Source organism: Branchiostoma floridae, chromosome 2 (assembly GCF_000003815.2).
Source record: "Branchiostoma floridae strain S238N-H82 chromosome 2, Bfl_VNyyK, whole genome shotgun sequence".
NCBI lineage: Eukaryota > Metazoa > Chordata > Leptocardii > Amphioxiformes > Branchiostomatidae > Branchiostoma > Branchiostoma floridae.
The window spans coordinates 2,386,864-2,406,880 of record NC_049980.1 but is presented as its reverse complement, the minus strand read 5'-3'; the positions used below and the strand labels follow the sequence as shown (position 1 = coordinate 2,406,880).

General features: G+C 45.2%; 1 protein-coding gene across 1 annotated transcript in view; it reads left to right on the top strand.

The window, feature by feature from the left end:
* The window catches only part of LOC118403465 (mucin-19-like), a 41,971-nt gene that overhangs the window by 11,770 nt on the left and 10,184 nt on the right, over window positions 1-20,017 (top strand). The window contains exons 3-10 of the mRNA XM_035802185.1: window positions 2,474-2,569; window positions 8,373-8,531; window positions 9,946-10,071; window positions 11,527-11,747; window positions 12,100-12,147; window positions 12,971-12,999; window positions 13,354-14,123; window positions 14,694-18,062. Of these exons, the coding sequence (XP_035658078.1) occupies window positions 2,474-2,569; window positions 8,373-8,531; window positions 9,946-10,071; window positions 11,527-11,747; window positions 12,100-12,147; window positions 12,971-12,999; window positions 13,354-14,123; window positions 14,694-18,062 (4,818 nt within the window). The remainder of the gene's footprint in view (window positions 1-2,473; window positions 2,570-8,372; window positions 8,532-9,945; window positions 10,072-11,526; window positions 11,748-12,099; window positions 12,148-12,970; window positions 13,000-13,353; window positions 14,124-14,693; window positions 18,063-20,017) is intronic.

The following is a 20,017-nucleotide window of genomic DNA, read 5'->3' as shown; positions in this document are numbered from 1 at the left end:
TATAAACTTAAGATAAGTTCTTGTTGTGAATTCGTGCAGAAGAAATGTTGTTTTGTGTCTGGATCTGTAAACTGTTTGACCTGTACAGACGTCATCAGAGACCTGAGTCAGAACTCGTTTTTCCAGAACGCGGTGCACTTTGACCCCCAGTGTGTCTGTCTGTTCACATTACTGTCACATGACAGGACGATTATCCAATTGAAAACCCCCGGATGTAGCCTTGACCTGTTCTTCCCTTTCCTTTGTATTTATCCCTAGACTGAAATGTCTCGTGTTGACTTTCATGACAAACTCTTTTGTCTCTAATTTCTGCCTTTTTAATACATTGTGGCATTGTCTTTTCTTCGCTTTCTCATAGATCATTGACAGAAAATATCAATTTATCTTCCTAAGCAACGGCGCCAAGAACATGCCTGTCCCCTCAGAGTTTCAAATGGAATAGACCTGACGAGAAAACACGATTGTCGTCTGTACCTTCGGTTGCCATGACTACGGTGTTCGAAAGAAAAGCCTCTCTGAATCGAGGAGAAAAAAACATGGCGGTAAACAGACCGCAAGGTCACATTAAATATTCAGGTCATTCGGCGATAGACGTTTTCTGACGCATGGGAACGGTATGCACGTGTTTGTGAGGTAAATATGAGATACAAGCTAACGTAAATTATTTGCTATAAACTTTTCATATAATATATAAACTGCCAAACAGACACGTTGAAGGGTTGCCAGCACAGTCGATCTGTTCGGTAACCATCGAATAATTCTTTAGAATAAGAGTCTCTGTCATGAAAATACTGCAAAACGCGAAAAAATTGTGTATTGTGACTTGCGTAAAATGTGTAACAGTTGTTCGCAGCCACGTCTGTGACGTACTTACGTTTTAAAAACTTAATCAACGCCTTACCGTTAAATTGTCTCCTTCCAAATACATACCTTGATGACAAGACAATTACAATATGATATAGGAATGTAATAAACATGCCACAATAGGCTGAAGAAGTTTGTATGAAGATAATTGTGAATTCTTGTCACGGCTGGCTTGGTATGAACCCTGATAAACTCTGCCCCGCCCTCCCTTCTACTGAACATACAGTCACAAACTTCCTGTCATCAAGAGGCATTAAACACAGAGGCACAGGGTAGAGAACGACCCGTTGTGGTACTGCACTGTCTCCATCTGATTCTCGTTTGCAGACGATTTCAGTAAGACCGAGTGGCTAGCTAGAGGGAAGTTCGTGCAATGGTACACTGCAGGGTCTAGGCACAACAAGAGGACACGAATGACAGTCCATCGAGAATTCCGCATTCTACTCACAAGTCAGTCAGCCAGGTGGCCAGGATATCTGCCACCCCCGCTTGTAAACTTGTCAAGTCCCTTTCCCGAGAATTCTGCGCCTCCCCCACAGAGACACGGTGGACCGGTACCGTCCGTACATGACTTCCCATGTCAGGCGACGCCCTTGTTATTGCCACAGAACTTCAACCCCTCAAGTATGAGTCAGACAGATAGGATCAACTTTTCAACAACAACTGCGACCTTTCTGAAGCTCCAGAAAGGTCGCAGCTGACACTCGAGTGACACAACAACCGTATTCGCAGTGACAAGCAAAGTGGAAACATGTCTAGCTCTATGTATCTACAGACGAATCATGCCGAATTTATGAGACAGCCTTAACAGCCGTCGCTTTATAGCTGATTTGCTAGCCAGGGAAACAGTATATGACTGGTAACACAATGGAAGTCGCACATCATCAGTGGTACAAATACGGACCCTTGGCAGTAATCAGTTTTGTGGCATCATACTTCTGTTTGTTTTGTTGCATTAGTAAAACTTAGTACCTGTAAATCATAAATAATCAATGGTTTCATACTTGGTGTGTTGGTAGTGTGTGGTCAAAGCTGGAAGCGGCATTCCTTGGTACTGCTGCGCAACTTCCGGTTTTGCTATCTCGTCTTTCTGAACAGTTATGGTCACGATTTTTAGATGTTAGATAGCTCTTGTGCTCGGGAATAAGTGACATAAGTTTGGCCCCCTAGCGGCTAGTTTTGGGATAGCAGGGACATGCATAAATTATGTTAATGTGTCAATTGCATGAAATTTATAAAAGCTTTAAATATTTCATGGAGGTATTAGGTAGCCGAACTCTAGCTATTATTATTATTATTATCATTATTATTATTATTATTGACACGCACACACAGACATTGATCATTGGAGTCGAAACGTACAATAGAATCAAATAAAAAAGAAATCAAGCAAGGAAGCAAGAAATTCATTCCTCGACTATTGTCACACTGCAATGGTGAAGTGGGAAATTTGGTTGTCTCGTGTGCTATTACTCAGTATGCTGATCAACTGCCAGTCTGTGGTCGTGGCTCTACATGTACCAAGGGGCTTCTGTTTTCCACTGGTACTCCTATTAGTACAGTCTAATTGTCCGTTTATCAATACCCTTGTTGCTGTTTCCCATTTCAGGAGTACAGCGAGCTCCGCGGCATCATCGACGACATCAACGGGCAGATCGACGCCTCCCGGGAGCGCCTCCGCGCCATCAAGTACGAGCATAATGAGGTGAGAATCGCGCTTCTTCTTTCTTCTTTTTCGAAACTTTATTCTTAAAACAAGTAGTACATTTGTCAAAAACTTTATCATTTATTAAAATTATTTTCATAATCTATAGCTATTGTACAGCTAGTAATATAAAGTACCATTGCCCACTATCACATGAGTAAACGTACATTTGTTAAGCGCAATAGGACTAGTATTTCTACAATCTACAACTATTTTACAGGTAGTGATAAAAAGTACATGTGTCTCCTATTGCATGAGTTAGAATACTAAGTACATTAGACCAGCACAGGTAAGTTGAAACAAGTATGTCTACAATCTACAGCTATTGCACAGGTGTTGATAAAAAGGACATCACATGAGTAATGGTAACGATTCATTTGACAAGCTCAAGGAGGTAGAGACTAGTATCTTAGTTATCGTAGGTATTGCACAAGGAATAACTAATAAATACAATAATCGCGTTTCTTCTTAATATATTGGAGAAGCTCGTGTTTGATACAAAATCCGATGGATAGCACTCCACTGAATGGTTGTGACTCAAGTTAGGTGAAAACGAAATCAGAGAAATCAGAAGGGACTTGTCATTATTGATCCTAGAGAAGGCGGCAGTGGTCGTCAAAAATTTGATCCGTATATAATTCTGTGTTGGAAGAAAGTTTATCATTGTTAATTGTACTTTGGCTCATCTAATTTGACAAATCTGTTTCATGTTTTTCGAATTTTTGCTATGATTCTGATGGAAGTTTTCTACGATAGAAGGCACTGATTTGCAAACCAACGCATGCCTATAAATATACCGGTCTGACAGGACACAATAATGGTCGGGGAATTGCATAAATAACACCACACAAATTACACGCAAAACAATCCTCGTTGACGAAGACAATCAACAAATCGAATGTATACATGACCGTGCCAACACCAACCTCGGAACCTTGCAGGTGCATCTGACAAGTCAAGTAGTAGCTCAGGGAAAGGTGAGAGCATAGTATTTCCTCTTGACCAGACCCCTAAAGGTTGCTGGAAAATGGAAGAAATTGGCCAAATAGATGGCATAATATGCTGGAGAAGTTGATCGACCGTAGGACCTAGGTTGAAAACTGTACCCATGTGGCTATTGGAAGCTTGGCCACATTCTGCTATTTGTTTCAGCAAAAATAGCAGTGGAGTCTGGTGGAGACTAGTGTTTTTTTTTAATCCAAGCTGAAGTTCGATTTCAGCTATCATATCTTTTAGAGAAACTGATGTAAGTGTGGTGCAGATAAGAGGGTTGAAATGTGTTCAGCACTGCTTTGATATCTCAGCAACTTGAGCAAGAATAATTTAGGGTTTTCTCGGCTAAATAATCAACTAAGAACACGTTCGACTCCATCTTCTTCCGCGGTGGCGGGCAGGAGAGCCCTGTTGAACGGATCTGTTGAACGCATTGGAATTAACTGCAAGTGAAGGGGACGGGTGAACACCTTTTTCTTGACCCTTTACAGCCTTTACAGCTTTCTTAGATGTCACATCTTAATGTTTCAGAGCGCATGGCTTGGGGGGAGGGGGCTCTAAGAAGAACTCTTTATGCGTGTGTCTGGGGGTGGGGGATGTATTTGATAATACACGGAATTTCTGTTGTTAGTAAAATTTGTGTTTGATTCCTTCCATCTCATAAAAATCTACAGCTATCACAATCTCTAGTGGTAGGGCAGCTTTTACGCAAAAGCTTCAACCACTTCTTTATATTCTTGTCGTTATCCCAGATATTGTCTGTAGTCAGAGGCTTTTTCTGAAGCCTAAAATATACCGGTCCAACCGGAAGCATCCGCGGCGTCGATGTCATCAGGCAAATCCGGTACATTCATAAAGCTTTGATCTCACTTAATCACTTGTAATGAAATGTAATGTAATGTTTTTTCGAACCCGCTATGATTAGGAAGTCAGATTTGCCACACCATGGGAAGAATCGCTACTCATCGGAGTCTGTTCATAAGTGGGTCAATGACCCCGCAGTGCCCGGTGGAGCATATCAGCAGAACAGAAATTAAAGAACACCTGGAGCCGCCTTGGGCTAAGATCTTATCTACTGTCTCTGATGTCTTCCCTATCTGAGGAAGCTCAGGTGTGTGGGATCTCGGACAGAGACGTCTTCTGGTGCTTTTCCTAGCCATACATCACTCTTGGGTTAACGTAACGTCTCTCTGTACCAATTATGACAATGTTCGTTAGATGTAGAGCTTGTCCAAACATATCACTTAATCTTATTTGTCCCATTAATTCTAACATAGATGATCTAACGCTTCCACGAAAAGGGGGTGGAGCTTGAACGACTTGTGGTTTAGGCTTCTCGGGGGATATTTTGTTGCTAATTTTTTACAATCATATCGTTTGAGGTTGTTCTTCTTTTACCATCGCCAAGTAAGAAAATTGCGTCAAGAGCGTTCAGATCTCCATGGTGGCATCAACCACTTAACCGTGACAGTCAACAGTGGTCTGTTGATAATGGAACATGCTTTCCCCTCTGCCACGGATAAGCTGACGCACAGACCCCCGATGATGGACATGTTTGCATTGTGATGTAAAACGAGGACGACTTGTTGGACACAGATTGTGACAGAATGGCGATAGTTCAATACTCTGACCCAGTTAGGAGCTGCGGGAGGCTTATAGAACAAAACACAACTGAGGAGATTCGGACAATAGAGGGTTCTTCAGCACGTGACGCGGGAACGGGCTTGAAAAAATATCTCAACTACATCAAATCAAGAAGTATGATTATGGAAAACGGTGTATATTATTTGTATGTTATGTATTGTGTTGATGTGTCATGTACCATGTGTTCCAGGGCCCCACTGTAAAGCAGTGTGATACATTGAGCTGGGCTACCCTGGCTACAGAAAACAGAATTTAAAAAAAAAAAAACTTCATTGCTTTAATAGGATGTACATTTCATATTACCATCTGTAAACACATGTCCAGAGTTCAGTATGACTGCGACATTGTAAAATGTCTATTGTTTACAATGTCAAAAGTTAATTTATAAAGGTTTGACTACCTACTATCAGTTATAGGGGAATGATTGTTTAGGATAGTCAATCCGCGGAAGATTAACATTTCACCTTCCGGCCAATGAAACCCTACTGGTGGTCAAACTCCCCTGACAAACTATTCTCCCTTCAGCCTGCATAGTTAGTCTGCACAGAATTCAGGACTAATGGACAAATCGTTATATTCCTATCATATAGCTGAGACCATAAAAGCCTTATGGTGCATTTTAGCAGACTATCGGAGAGATTGAATCAGATATAGTTCGTGTTAAATCAGGAAATAAAAAGTAAAACAGACATTCCTGTTATATTACCCTTTGATAGGTAACGCTAGTTCACCTTTATCCGCGGGGTAACCTTTATCCGTTGCACATAAAATCGGAGTATTTAGGGATATCAAGTCGACAGACTAGTGTTTCAGACTGGAATGCTATGAAAATATTGCAATTTGACACCAACGCCCGTTGGCTAGATATCCCTAAATATCTCGTTTTCAAAAACACCGGATATAGGTTAAAATGTGGATAAAGGTGAACTACCGTTATAACTAAAGCACACAGAGTGCAAAAGCTGCTCTGTCGCCCAGCACTCATTGGTCGGCTATACTTCTTGGCCAGCATTGATACTGATACTATCTTTTGCCACGGGTAAATTTTCCTGGAGATTAGGGCAAGATCATATGATGATAACACGTCTGAAGGACGCACCACAAAGGAATATGGTCATCTACTCATTCGTGACTCAAATTGATTAGTCCCATATGCGTCATTCCCATTATAAATCTGTCATCTTAGGTTATTAATATCGTAATTCGTGTATGGCAATCATTAGCAGTATAATCAGGACTATGTACTTGGTAACCAAGAATAAAAACAAAACGAGGTGGACAAGGTCTTATGACATTGTTTCACTTCATGACCAAACAACTTGCTCGGTGTTTTATATAGAAACTTAATAGTTAGACCAAGTAACGGTTAGTGTTATCTTTATAGCGTGTCCGTGTGGATTGTTAGAAACTTGTCCAGCCCCTGAGTAATCATGGCATTACTTATTCAAAAATGACGTATTGTAGCGCCGAACAATACCAAGGCGAAAAAGGTGAAATATTTCACGAAGCTGCATCTCGAAAGGCACTTTAGCAATGGTTTATTTATGAAGTATTAATGTCGACGTATTGATACATATTGAAGTAGCAGAGCATCTATCAGGCGTTTCAGCATCCACTTTCTTTCGTCAGTGACTAAGTAACAGTATAGAAGGAGCAAAGAAGTAACCGACTATCAATAACCTGGACTCTGCTGAGGTTCCAACTTGCTCTCAGTACACCCCACGGTTAGGTCACGCCGTCTATTTGTTACCGGGCCCCGGGTTCATTCTAAGTCCGACTTAAAAATTCAATTGTCATTTAAACATTTACATCCTTATATCCCCCTTGTATCATACTAATACGACACAGGTGTAATTGGGTGTTGGAAAACCATGTTTTAACGCCTCAAGGTGGGAGAGCTCTTTATGTTTTCCACCCCCCATTAGGAGTAGTTAGAATACCGATATCTTCTACTCAGCTGCACGTTAACAGTGGTAGTTTGTACGGGGGAGATGGTGGATATTATAGTGGGACGTGGAGCGTGAAAAATACAAGGTCCTGTTTGCTGATTACAGTACTAAAGAAAATGTTTGGCGCCACGAACTAATCTGAAAATTGCATCCACCTGCCGAAAGCAGTCATCTAGTACTTGTACAAGTGATTGTTACGACTGGTAAACGGGATGATACATTTCTAGTGAATGATAAAAAGAGGTTTGTACATGATCTCGACTCTGATACTACCTGCAAAGTACACCAGAAAGGTTTCAGTCAACAATAGAGGATCGGACCATTAATAAAGAACTTTACACGACAATCGTTACAAAATGGAGGTATAGAATAAAACGTAACATCCTATTGCTAAAACAATATGGGTTTATTACTAAAACAATATGGGCTTGCAAAACTATTCCGTACAGTGTTGACATGGTGTTAAAATCGAATAGGGGCCAATCATGAGTTTCGGTATTTGTTTTGATATATACTGGTAGTAAAGCAATTTTTTTATATATTCGCCTATTTTTGCTTTGTGGGAGCTGTTGTAGGTTAAGATATATTAGATTCTTTCTGTAGTTTTAAGTCTATTAAAACACCATGTACTTGATAAGTCAAGTTTGGCAGGACATTTCATAAACACACTTAAGGTAACAAAACTCGACGAAATGTTGAAGATGCTGCCTATGAAGACAATTGCTTTATTGGTTTACAATGACGATGACAAACGGTTATGATGAAGCAAAGGTAATACTGCCGCGATAATTCTATTTCACCTTGTTTGTTTCCACATTGCGAGTATGTCAGAACCTACATATTCCTCTACAATCTTGTGTCACCGGAATATGTTAATAATTCCACACGTTGAATGGTGATTTCGGTCTGTCCGTACCGATAATCGAGTATCAAAGTTCACAACCAAGAAGTTATACCACAGCCGATGTTCAGTAACCGCCTGTCGCCTTCCTCAGTGCAATGATGACTGGTTTTGCTTCACACTGCAGCTAGGTGTCGCTGCTACAGTGTTACAAATGCGATCCTAAACGAATTGTAATATTTACAAAGATGTTGTAAGGATTGTCGCATATAAATCATTGGTAGTGAATAAAGGATTTTGATGCCAAGTCATTCACGTGTACCAACCTGCAGTTTCCACCGGTCTTACCAATAACCGTATTTCGCTGTCTGTACAGGAGAAGCGCCACCTACAGTCCAGACTGGGGGATGACACGGGTTCGGACCGTAGCGGGGGCAGCTACACGCACTACTCACGTGACCTTTACAACTACCGGCGGAGGGATACACATAGCAGGGAGCATCACGACTACGACAGTAGTGCCAATAAAAGGAGGGTAAGTTATCTAGAATATCTCCGGGCAGCTGAAAGTGTAGAACCTTCCTTGGATATCAAAACATGTAATTAGATTCTTAGATTCATCAGAATGAAATCAAGCATCACTGCCTTATTGCAAACGTGGCAGTGAAAAATACTAAAACAATGTCATGAACGTAGTGCTGCTTCCCAACTCAACTGATTTTAAGAAAAATATATACAGCTGCATGAAGATGTCAACAATGGAGCTCTTAAAAGCTTAAGAATGTATCCTTTTCTTAAGACCAGATTTCCTGGCTTCGTCTACTGACCGTTGCTGTACGACAATGATTGCTACAGTATATCAGTATATAGAAGCACAATTGTGACTAGGAAGTAATTGGCAACTGACAGTTAATCGGCTTCCAAGTTGTTGGGGTAAAGGACAAAGAATTGAAAAGATTTGTCGGGGCTTCTAGCCACGTGTGCGGAGTGGACTCCCCTGTGCCATTTTGAACAGGCACATTATCCCCACCCACTGGGCCGTCGCGTGACAATGAGTGATTTCCAGACATACGAATGACTAATGTAACGTTAGAATACACTGCTAACGTTACATTAGTCATTCGTATCTACTCTGTCTGGAAATCACACATGGCTAGAAGCCCCGACAAATCTTTTCACTTCTTTGGCCTTTTCCCCAACAACTTGAAAGCCGATTTAAGGACCTTCGGAGCAGTACGCTGATACAAAACATAAGCTTACAAGTATCTGTCTGCGAACCTTAGGTAGTCTGAATAAGGCTGGATATCACGATAGAGTTCGGGGGATTTATATATAGGTCAAGTCAGACTAGTCATCAGCGGGGTGAAAGAGCATTGATACAAAAGAAAAGTCAATAGAAGATTCAAAGCTTAACGTTGTTGTGCACACTTGTTTTGTATTTTTCTGAATCTTCCTGGGTGAAACATGGCAGTAATTAGTAGTTAAATGATGAGTGGGCTATTGTGACGTTATTTCTAGTTAAGTGCGAAGTAGTTAGTTTGATCTTATTCAACAGCCACAATAGACTAAGATCAGTGATATCTTAGTGTAAGTATTAGCAAATTAATTTCCGTCTGCATTTTATACTACTTTGTACTCTTGTCTTTCTACTTTGAATAAGTCATTCAAAACGATGTCACCTAGCCTGTGGCAGTTATTTGTAATTTTTTAGATGATATGTATCGTAAGAATGGGTAGCAATGTCGGTGGTTAAACCTTGTTGCCATGTCATATACATGAATCTGTAAATGTACAATATACACACCATCAAACCACAAGCATGTGCCCTAACCCTATACATCAGTAAATTAGCCATTTGATACAATTCAAGTAGCACTTCTATGTCATGTTTTTACGATGAGAAGTTTCCTTTTTCGTGTATTTTTACATGTTGTTGCATTCTCATGTAGCTCTTTGAGATGATGGCATCGGTGGAGATGGAGGTCAACGAGCTACAGCGCGTGCGCCGCGAGATCGTCAGGCAGCAGGAGCTAGTGCGCACGCTCCACATCGACATCCACACCCTCCAGTTCAGGGTACGTCACAGGTGGTCGGGGTCATAGGTTAAACGGGATATAGTAATGACTCTTCAGGGGATTCTAAGAAAATTGCCCCAATAGTGACAGGTTCAGTTGGTGAAAGTTATCCAAGAGACCACCAAAAAGTGACCACAATGGCACGTAGGTCCTTATGTAGTACAAAATGTACTAGCACAGGTTTATACAGTGCTTTTTGTCCTTTATAGTGCTCACAAAGGTAGGTCTGCCTTTCTAATAAACATCTGATTCTTTTGGTGTGATTCCAATCGTCTATAACAATCATCATGGTAGAAAGTTCTCAAGACGTTGGTGGCTACCGTTGCTTACTCTTGGAGACTCAACGTTGATTCTGACACATCTTCATCACGCGTAAAGCTGCTCTGTTGTCGTGTGTCATTCTCTGGCTTGGGGTCAAAAGTTCAAGGTCCATGTGCAATGACCTTGACAATCTAATCTTTGTGGACACATGTGGTCACTTAAAGGTAGCACAAACTCATTCTTACTGTAAGGGAAGCATTTACATCATTCAGACAACATCACCGATGACTGACTTTGAGTTATAGCCGTTGAAGGAAGAATAGAACCCAAAAAAAACTTTAAAAAACTGTCCTCTATATGGTGCCAACGCCCTTCATTCATAACGCCAGTTTATCGATCGAATCTTCATATCACTTCATGAATTTTTTATACTATTTGAATTATTCATCACTAGGAAGGTAATGATAAAGCGACTCACCTGTCTGGTTTAGGCAGGTGATTCGGCCCCACCTAACGACATTGCGGTTTCGTCGTCATGTGACTTGGCAGGCCACTCTAATATCATGTGCCGCCATCAGAGTTGTCGCTTTTCCCTTGGGCATTGAAGTGCATAAGGTGTGTGTTATGACAAACTCTATGCAGTGTGTCTTTAATACTTTGATTCGGACGTCCATTGCACAATTTAACACGATAAAAACAACAAGAGTATTTGCAAAGTCACTGAACATATATATGTAACGGTGTCATCAAATTATTGAGAGTTTTAAAAAAGACAGACGAAATATCTCAGACAGAAACGACATTGCCGGGCGAGGTACATGTATTAACAGAAAAAGAAGACAACACGTTTAGGAACCGAAAAACGTCCACAGAATGGATCTGAGCGTACAGATAGGGATTGGGTGAGAAGAGATGGCTTTGATTCTTGAAAATTTCAAGATTTCCTGTACTTTGTCGCTATTCTAATGTTTGAATATTGAAAAGAGTATTGTCACTTGCCTTGAAAAGAAATGAATACAATATACATAGTAAGGTGTAACCAAGCACACAAAAGACAATTACATGTCTGTTTTGTCTCTGACAGGAAGACGAGCTGATAAAAGTGACGAATGCCACAGACAAGCCCCATTCGCGAGAAGTGGAGTTCGGATTCTATTCTTTGTATTCCTTTTATTTTTTTATTCTTCCTGACAGGAGGACGAGCTGAGGAAAGTGGCGAACGACACAGACAAGCGCCACGGGCGGGAAGTCGACATCCGGGACAATGTGGTGACGAAGCTGCAGCAGGAGGTGGCGTCTGCCACTCAGGAGCTGCTGCAGCAGAAGTACCAGAACCAGCAGCTGCTGGATGATGCCATGCTGCTGGACGCGCAGCTCAAGACCTACAGGAGGCTGTGGGACCTCAGCGAGGGACGGTGAGTTATGGTCGTACCTTTCTCCGTTATTTGTGGCAGCTCGTGTTGCTTGAACTAGATTTCATTCAATTTGCTGTTAGGACGATTGAGAGTTTGAGTAACCGGTTTGAGTGTGTGATTGGGAACCTAGGAGCGTGTGTTCCCCTTGTCAACGCTACAGTTAACTTTATAACGGATGTACAGTGTCCACCTCTCTCCTTCAAATCTGAAAGGTCTGGATAAAATCTCGATTCAGCACAATCACAATATCACTCGACAGCCTCCAATCTTTACAAAGTGGTGCTGATGATATTGTTCATAAAACTGATTGTCAGTTAATGCTCTGCTTCTTCCGTTGTCGCTTTTGTAACAGGGGCCCAGGGGACCCCTCCTCAGCAGTAGGAGATGAGGAAGAGACCACGTAAGGCTTAAGATGTTTCGGCCACCCTAACTCAACAAACATCGACTAACTCTCACAAAGCACAAAGGCAAACAATAGCACGCATTGGTCTGATTGAAGATCATTTACCCTTTTCCTTTCCACGTGAAATGTTTAAAACTTACTATGTCGTAACTAACTACAGATCATCCTAATGTCAGATCTTCACAAGACTAAAGAATAAAAGATAATCTTCTTTAACAACAATAACCAGCATTGCTTCCACGCGCCGCTCATCACTGACCATACCAACAGCTCAAAAACTGTCGTTGGACTACACAACTGCTCGGCTTGGCCAGAATTCCTCAATACCCGAATATACTCTACAATGCATTGGCTGCGATTTGGTCTTTACTTCACATCAGCATAACGGAAAGTGTAGTTGCGAGTAGACCCGAAGATGTGGATAATGTGACGAAATTGTGGATTATATTTTTGTTCCAGGATAAAGCCGCTATAAACTATTGACATACTTTGCACTAATCCGATGTTATTGCATGTGATTCTAGATCTGTGTTCGAAATTACATATTATAAGTAACTTCTGTCGTTTTCTTAGCTATCAAACTTTCCTAAAGGAAATGGAAGGAAAGGGCCGTCGGTAAGTGTGAAACTCTGTCGACCCACAATTATGTACAGGCTCATTTAACCAGCATCTCATTGCCCCACCTATCATCCTGGCTAACAACTACATCCAGGCTATGTAGATTACATTAACCAGAGAGTTTCATAGTTAAGATATCTCTTTGATTGTCTTCAAGTTGCTAATGTAACGACTCTAACTAGAATTGCATTTTCCATTGCAGTGTGGGAACGTCTGGGCGGCGTCCATTGGGTGAGTGCTGCACACGCTGGTGTCATTGAGACACCTTAATCGCTTTTGCAGATATAAACTACTTTGTGACATAATTTCCATTATTAACGACGGATGTCATATGTTTTGGCCATGCAGACGGTAATATAAGGCCGTCCTCATGAAAAGCGATACTTTACAGAGTTCGGGAAGCATCACGATAGCAGCGGCACACTAAGATTGTCTGATTCCAACTTTAAATGTTTTTTTTCTATACGTTCACTTTCTAATACAAGGACGAAACCGGGAAATCGTCACTAATATCGTCATTCTTCCGACTTACCTTTGATTGTTTCTATAAATTACTTCACTGACTCAGGTTTGTGCACCTTTTAGCCCTTCCTGCACCGCCGTCCATGCCGACTGGTCGGACTTGGGGAGCCCTCACCAAAATGGACACCACGGTTCAGCCCGGTTACGCCCCGCCCCCTTTGAAACGGGACTATGGTACAACGCGCATCGGAACCACTACCACCAAGATCTCCTACGTCACTTCCGCTGCTGCTCGAAAGACGACGTCACGTCCTTCCATGGAGGATGACGCCCCAGGGGGGAAGTTTGCCAAAATAGAAGTCAGGGGCCAAACCACTCGCAAGGACACGACGCCGACACTCACTGCTACCAAAACCATTAGAATAGGTCCGCCCAAGAACCCGGGCGAGTCCGGTTTTATCCACCAGGTGGACCGGGCGGACCAGGACCAGGTGGATACATCAGCGGCGGTCACTATGGAGATATCGGGACAGCATGAGAGTTTCATTGCGCAGACAGGAGTTGCTTACGGTCAGGTAGCCTCACTGACACCGCAGGCTGGACAACAGGAGAAAATCATGGTGACCGTCACAGATGGCAATGTAACGGGGGCTAAACAGCTCAAATCAGGACAGACAAAAGAACTTTCTCCTCTGGAAACTCAACAAATCATGGCGTCAGTCCCCGCGGAAACTGCCCAGCAATCAGGTAACATCGTGGTCACAGTTACGGAAGGCAAGGTCGTCGAGACCAGGACAGTTACAGAGAAAGAGGCCGAAACCATCGTTTCACTGGTAACCGTGGAAGCTGACCCAACAGTCGAGAAAGTCGTCGTCTCACTAGAGGGAGGGCAGGTGGTCGGAAAGCGAGTCGGTAAGGACAAAGCCACAACCCTTTCCCCACAGGAAGCAGCCCAACTCTGGAGATCTGTTGCTCAGCCAGGACAGCAGATCGGAGATGTCGTCGTTTCTCTTCAACAAGGTCAGATCGTGGGATCCCAGCAGCTCACACCAACGGAAGCCGAGACCATCAAGGCTGTAGTTGTGGAGGAACCCAAACCTACCGTGTGTGTGACTCCAGGTCAACCGGCCTTTACTTCAATAGTACCAACAACATCACAACAAGTCGCACCACAGGAAGACAAGATCATGGTGACTGTCACAGACGGCAAAGTTACAGGAGCTAAACAGCTCAAGTCAGGACAGACAAAAGAACTTTCTCCTCTAGAAACTCAGCAAATCATGGCGTCTGTTCCTGCAGAATCTGTGCAGCAGTCAGGAAACATCATGGTCACAGTCACAGGAGGAAAAGTCGTTGATACCAAAACCGTCACCGAAAAGGAAACGGAAACGATTGTTTCACTAGTGACCGAAGAGGCTGATCCTACAGCAGAGAAAGTCGTGGTTTCCGTCGAGAACGGACAGGTGGTCGGAAAGCGAGTCGGTAAGGACAAAGCCATGCCCCTTTCCCCACAGGAAGCCGCCCAACTATGGAGATCTGTTGCTCAGCCAGGACAGCAGACCGGAGATGTCGTCGTTTCCCTTCAACAAGGTCAGATCGTGGGATCCCAGCAGCTCACACCAACGGAAGCCGAGACCATCAAATCAGTGGTCTGTCAAGAGGCACAAGCTGCGCAAGTTATCCAAACGTCACCGCCAGGGAATTCCGTTACTCTCAAACAACCTGGAGTGGTCGGTGCAGTCTGGTCAGGTGCTCAGATTGAAGGTACTGTGGTTCCTGGAACAGTGGCACCAGGAATGGTAGCACTAGGAACAGTACCGCCAGGAACAGTAGCACCAGGGATAGTAGTGCCTGGAACAGTAGCTCCCGTTACAGCAGCTCCCGGAACCGTTGCTACCGGACCTGTTGCTGGAACTGTAGCACCTGGGACCGTACCACTGGGAACTGGGGCTGTAACACTCGGAACGGTTTCTCCTGAAACAGCAGTGTTTGGAGCCGTCTCTACCGGAACCGTAGCAACCGGAATGACCTCGGTAACAACCGGAATAGTAACACCCGGCACCGTAACAGCTGGACCCGGATCTATTGTTCCCGGAGCTGTTACTGGGTCGGAAAGTGTCAGTGTTGGAACTGTTGCCCCGGGTGGGGTTGCCCCGGCATCAGGTACAGCAACTGTATCCGGCCAGATCCAGGAGTACCTCCCGCCGTTCGCACGACATCCGCTACCCCCGATTAGTGTGGGCGACACTCCAGCAGCGACAGGGTCCGAAATGCCTCTTTCACCCTCAACCACAGTGATGGCGTCTATCGAAGGCGGAAACATCGTCAGGGCGCGGAAACTCAACTTCGGCAAGTTCGAGGACTTCGCCCTTCAGGAGGCCGAACAGATGTTGTCTGGGCTCCCGGAACGCCAAGAAACGCAATCGGGCAACATCATGGTGATGATCTCAGAGGGGCAAATCGTGAAGAGCCAGCAACTTTCACCCTGGGTGGCAGAGCAACTTATAGCGACCATGTCAGGATCGGCGCCCGGACAGGTTACCGTGCCTGTGTCTGGACAAGCAACCTACGTCCCGGCACCGGGGTCCCCACCTGTAACTGTGCCGGTCTTTGGACAGGCTAAGATCTCTCCAGCTATTGTAGAAAAACCAGTAACCCCAGTCTCTGGAGAGGCGAAGTTTTTCACTGGACAGGAGCCGGGCGTAGCTGATGGACAAGGAACTCTATTACAGGGCACAGCCTCTCAGCAGATCGCTGGCTCCTCTGTAATAACTCAACAAGCCACCGTTACCGTCTCTGGCATGACACCTGGATTCCAAACCGCGCCCATTGAAACAACACCGGTGTCAACGGTTCCAGCCCATGGGTTCCAACCGAACATACCACAGGTCAACGATGAAACACTTCCTGCGGTCACTTCAATGCCACACGTGTTGCCGATGATTCCAGAGACCCTTCCGGACACGTCCGAGAGAATCGTTGCTTCCTTTTCTGACGGGAAGATCGTTGGGGCCCAGAAAATCGTTAATGGCCGCACAGTTCAAGTTGAGCCCGCTTATGCAGAGACCGCATTGGCAACTGCGCCAAACCAATTGCAAGCTGCACTTCAGTCTGGGACCATCATGATGAGTGTGGTGGATGGGAAGGTCCAGGAAACAAAACCGCTTACTCCAGCTGAGGCACAGTATGTAGCGGCAACCGCGACAGTTGAAGACACCGGAAAGACCATCCCGCACACGGCGCCTGGATTGCAGCAGGTTGGAGGGTCCCAGACTAGGCAGGTTTTGTCCTCGCAAGTTTACAACTATCAGACAAGTACTCCCTCGTTGGGACAGCAGGCCCTACAGCCGTCGGAAAAAATCATGATGACCATCGACGAGGGTAAGGTGGTGGAAGCGGTGCAGCTGAAGCACGGCGAGTCCACCCAAATTCCAGCGTCAGAAGCGGAGAAGATGCTGGTTCTTTCCGGACAGCCTGGGCAACAATCAGGGAACGTCATGCTTACTGTGTCTGAAGGGGCGGTTCTGAACACACAGCAGGTCACGCCGAGAGAGGCCGAAACCATCGTGACGACTCTTACCGCCCAACCTGACCCCACCGCTGAAACAATAATGGTTCGCTTTCTTAACGGCCAGGTTGTGGGAGCCAAGAAGAACTTTCGGGAGCAAACATCGACCCTGTCCGCTCCAGAAGCAAAAATGCTGCTGTCTTCAGTTCCCAACCAGCCAACACCGCAGACTGGAAACATTTTACTTATCAAGTCTGAGGGAAGAATCGTGGAGTCGCAAGAGCTTACATCCACGGAAGCCGACACCATAATGACTACAGTGTTCAAAAAGGCGCCACAACAGCCTCTAGCCAAGCAGCAACCACACTTTGCGTCGGTCACTCGTGGCCAGCCGGAGTTTACTTCAATGCAAACAACACAACAGCGGGAGAGAATCGTGGTAATGTTAGAAGATGGGAAAGTCACGGGAGCGAAAGACCTGAAGACGGGGCAACAGAAACAGCTGTCACAATTGGAGGCACAACAGATCATGGCGTCTGCCCCGGCAGGAACCGACCGAAAAACAGGCAACCTCATGGTCACAGTTAAAGACGGGAGGGTCGCTGAGTCAAAACCGGTCACACAGACAGAGGCAGAAACAATAGCTTCTGTCGTAGCTGAACAGACTGATCCTACAGCCGAGAAAGTCGTGGTTTCCGTCGAAGACGGGCAGGTGGTCGGAAAGCGAGTCGGTAAGGACAAAGCCACGACCCTTTCTCCACAGGAAGCCGCCCAACTCTGGAGATCTGTTGCTCAGCCAGGACAGCAGACCGGAGATGTCGTCGTTTCCCTTCAACAAGGTCAGATCGTGGGATCCCAGCAGCTCACACCAACGGAAGCCGAGACCATCAAGGCTGTGGTTGTGGAGGAACCCAAACCTACCGTGTGTGTAACTCCCGCCTTTACTTCAATAGTACCAACAACATCACAACAAGCTGCACCACAGGAAGACAAGATCATGGTGACTGTTACAGACGGCAAAGTTACAGGCGCTAAACAGCTCAAGTCAGGACAGGCAAAAGAACTTTCTCCTCTGGAAACTCAACAAATCATGGCATCTGTTCCTGCCGAAGCTGCCGAGAAGTCAGGAAACATCATGGTCACAGTCACAGAAGGAAAAGTCGTTGATACCAAGACCGTCACCGACAGGGAAGCGGAAACGATTGTTTCACTAGTGACCGAAGAGGCGGATCCCACAGCCGAGAAAGTCGTGGTTTCCGTCGAGAACGGACAGGTGGTCGGAAAGCGAGTCGGTAAGGACAAAGCCACGCCCCTTTCCCCACAGGAAGCCGCCCAACTCTGGAGATCTGTTGCTCAGCCAGGACAGCAGACCGGAGATGTCGTCGTTTCCCTTCAACAAGGTCAGATCGTGGGATCCCAGCAGCTCACACCAACGGAAGCCGAGACCATCAAGGCTGTGGTTGTGGAGGAACCCAAACCTACCGTGTTTGTGACTCCAGGTCAACCGGCCTTTACTTCAATAGTACCAACAACATCACAACAAGTTGCACCACAGGAAGACAAAATCATGGTGACTGTTACAGACGGCAAAGTTACAGGAGCTAAACAGCTCAAGTCAGGACAGACAAAAGAACTTTCTCCTCTAGAAACTCAACAAATCATGGCATCTGTTCCTGCCGAAGCTGTGCAACAGTCAAAAACATCATGGTCACAGTCACAGAAGGAAAAGTTTCCGATACAAAATCAGTTACTGAGAAGGAGGCGGAAACGATTGTTTCCCTAGTGACCAAAGAGGCGGATCCTACAGCAGAGAAAGTCGTGGTTTCCGTCGAAGACGGACAGGTGGTCGGAAAGCGAGTCGGTAAGGACAAAGCCACGCCTCTTTCCCCACAAGAAGCAGCCCAACTCTGGAGATCTGTTGCTCAGCCAGGACAGCAGACCGGAGATGTCGTCGTTTCTCTTCAACAAGGTCAGATCGTGGGATCCCAGCAGCTCACACCAACGGAAGCCGAGACCATCAAGGCTGTGGTTGTGGAGGAACCCAAACCTACCGTGTTTGTGACTCCAGGTCAACCGGCTTTTACTTCAATAGTACCAACAACATCACAACAAGTCGCACCACAGGAAGATAAAATCATGGTGACTGTTACAGACGGCAAAGTTACAGGAGCTAAACAGCTCAAATCAGGACAAACAAAAGAGCTTTCTCCTCTGGAAACTCAACAAATCATGGCGTCTGTTCCTGCCGAAGCTGCCGAGAAGTCAGGAAACATCATGGTCACAGTCACAGAAGGAAAAGTCGTTGATACCAAGACCGTCACCGAAAGGGAAGCGGAAACGATTGTTTCACTAGTGACCGAAGAGGCGGATCCTACAGCAGAGAAAGTCGTGGTTTCCGTCGAGAACGGACAGGTGGTCGGAAAGCGAGTCGGTAAGGACAAAGCCACGCCTCTTTCCCCACAGGAAGCCGCCCAACTCTGGAGATCTGTTGCTCAGCCAGGACAGCAGATCGGAGATGTCGTCGTTTCCCTTCAACAAGGTCAGATCGTGGGATCCCAGCAGCTCACACCAACGGAAGCCGAGACCATCAAGGCTGTGGTTGTGGAGGAACCCAAACCTACCGTGTGTGTCTTTCCTACTCCAACAGAACTAGTGTGGCCCCGGGACCCGAATCAACCGGCCTCCACGTCTCCAGAAGGACTGTGGCCTAAGGATTCAAACCAACCAGCCTTCACGACCATAACACCATCTGGTACACAAACGGTTTCAAAGGAAGACAAAATCATGGTGACTGTTACAGACGGCAAAGTTACAGGAGCTAAACAGCTCAAGTCAGGACAGGCAAAAGAACTTTCTCCTCTAGAAACTCAGCAAATCATAGCGTCTGTTCCTGCAGAATCTGTGCAGCAGTCAGGAAACATCATGGTCACAGTCACAGAAGGAAAAGTTTCCGATACGAAATCGGTTACTGAGAAGGAAGCGGAAACGATTGTTTCACTAGTGACCGAAGAGGCTGATCCTACAGCCGAGAAAGTCGTGGTTTCCGTCGAGAACGGACAGGTGGTCGGAAAGCGAGTCGGTAAGGACAAAGCCACGCCCCTTTCCCCACAGGAAGCAGCACAACTCTGGAGATCTGTTGCTCAGCCAGGACAGCAGACCGGAGATGTCGTCGTTTCTCTTCAACAAGGTCAGATCGTGGGATCCCAGCAGCTCACGCCAACGGAAGCCGAGACCATCAAGGCTGTGGTTGTGGAGGAACCCAAACCTACCGTGTGTGTA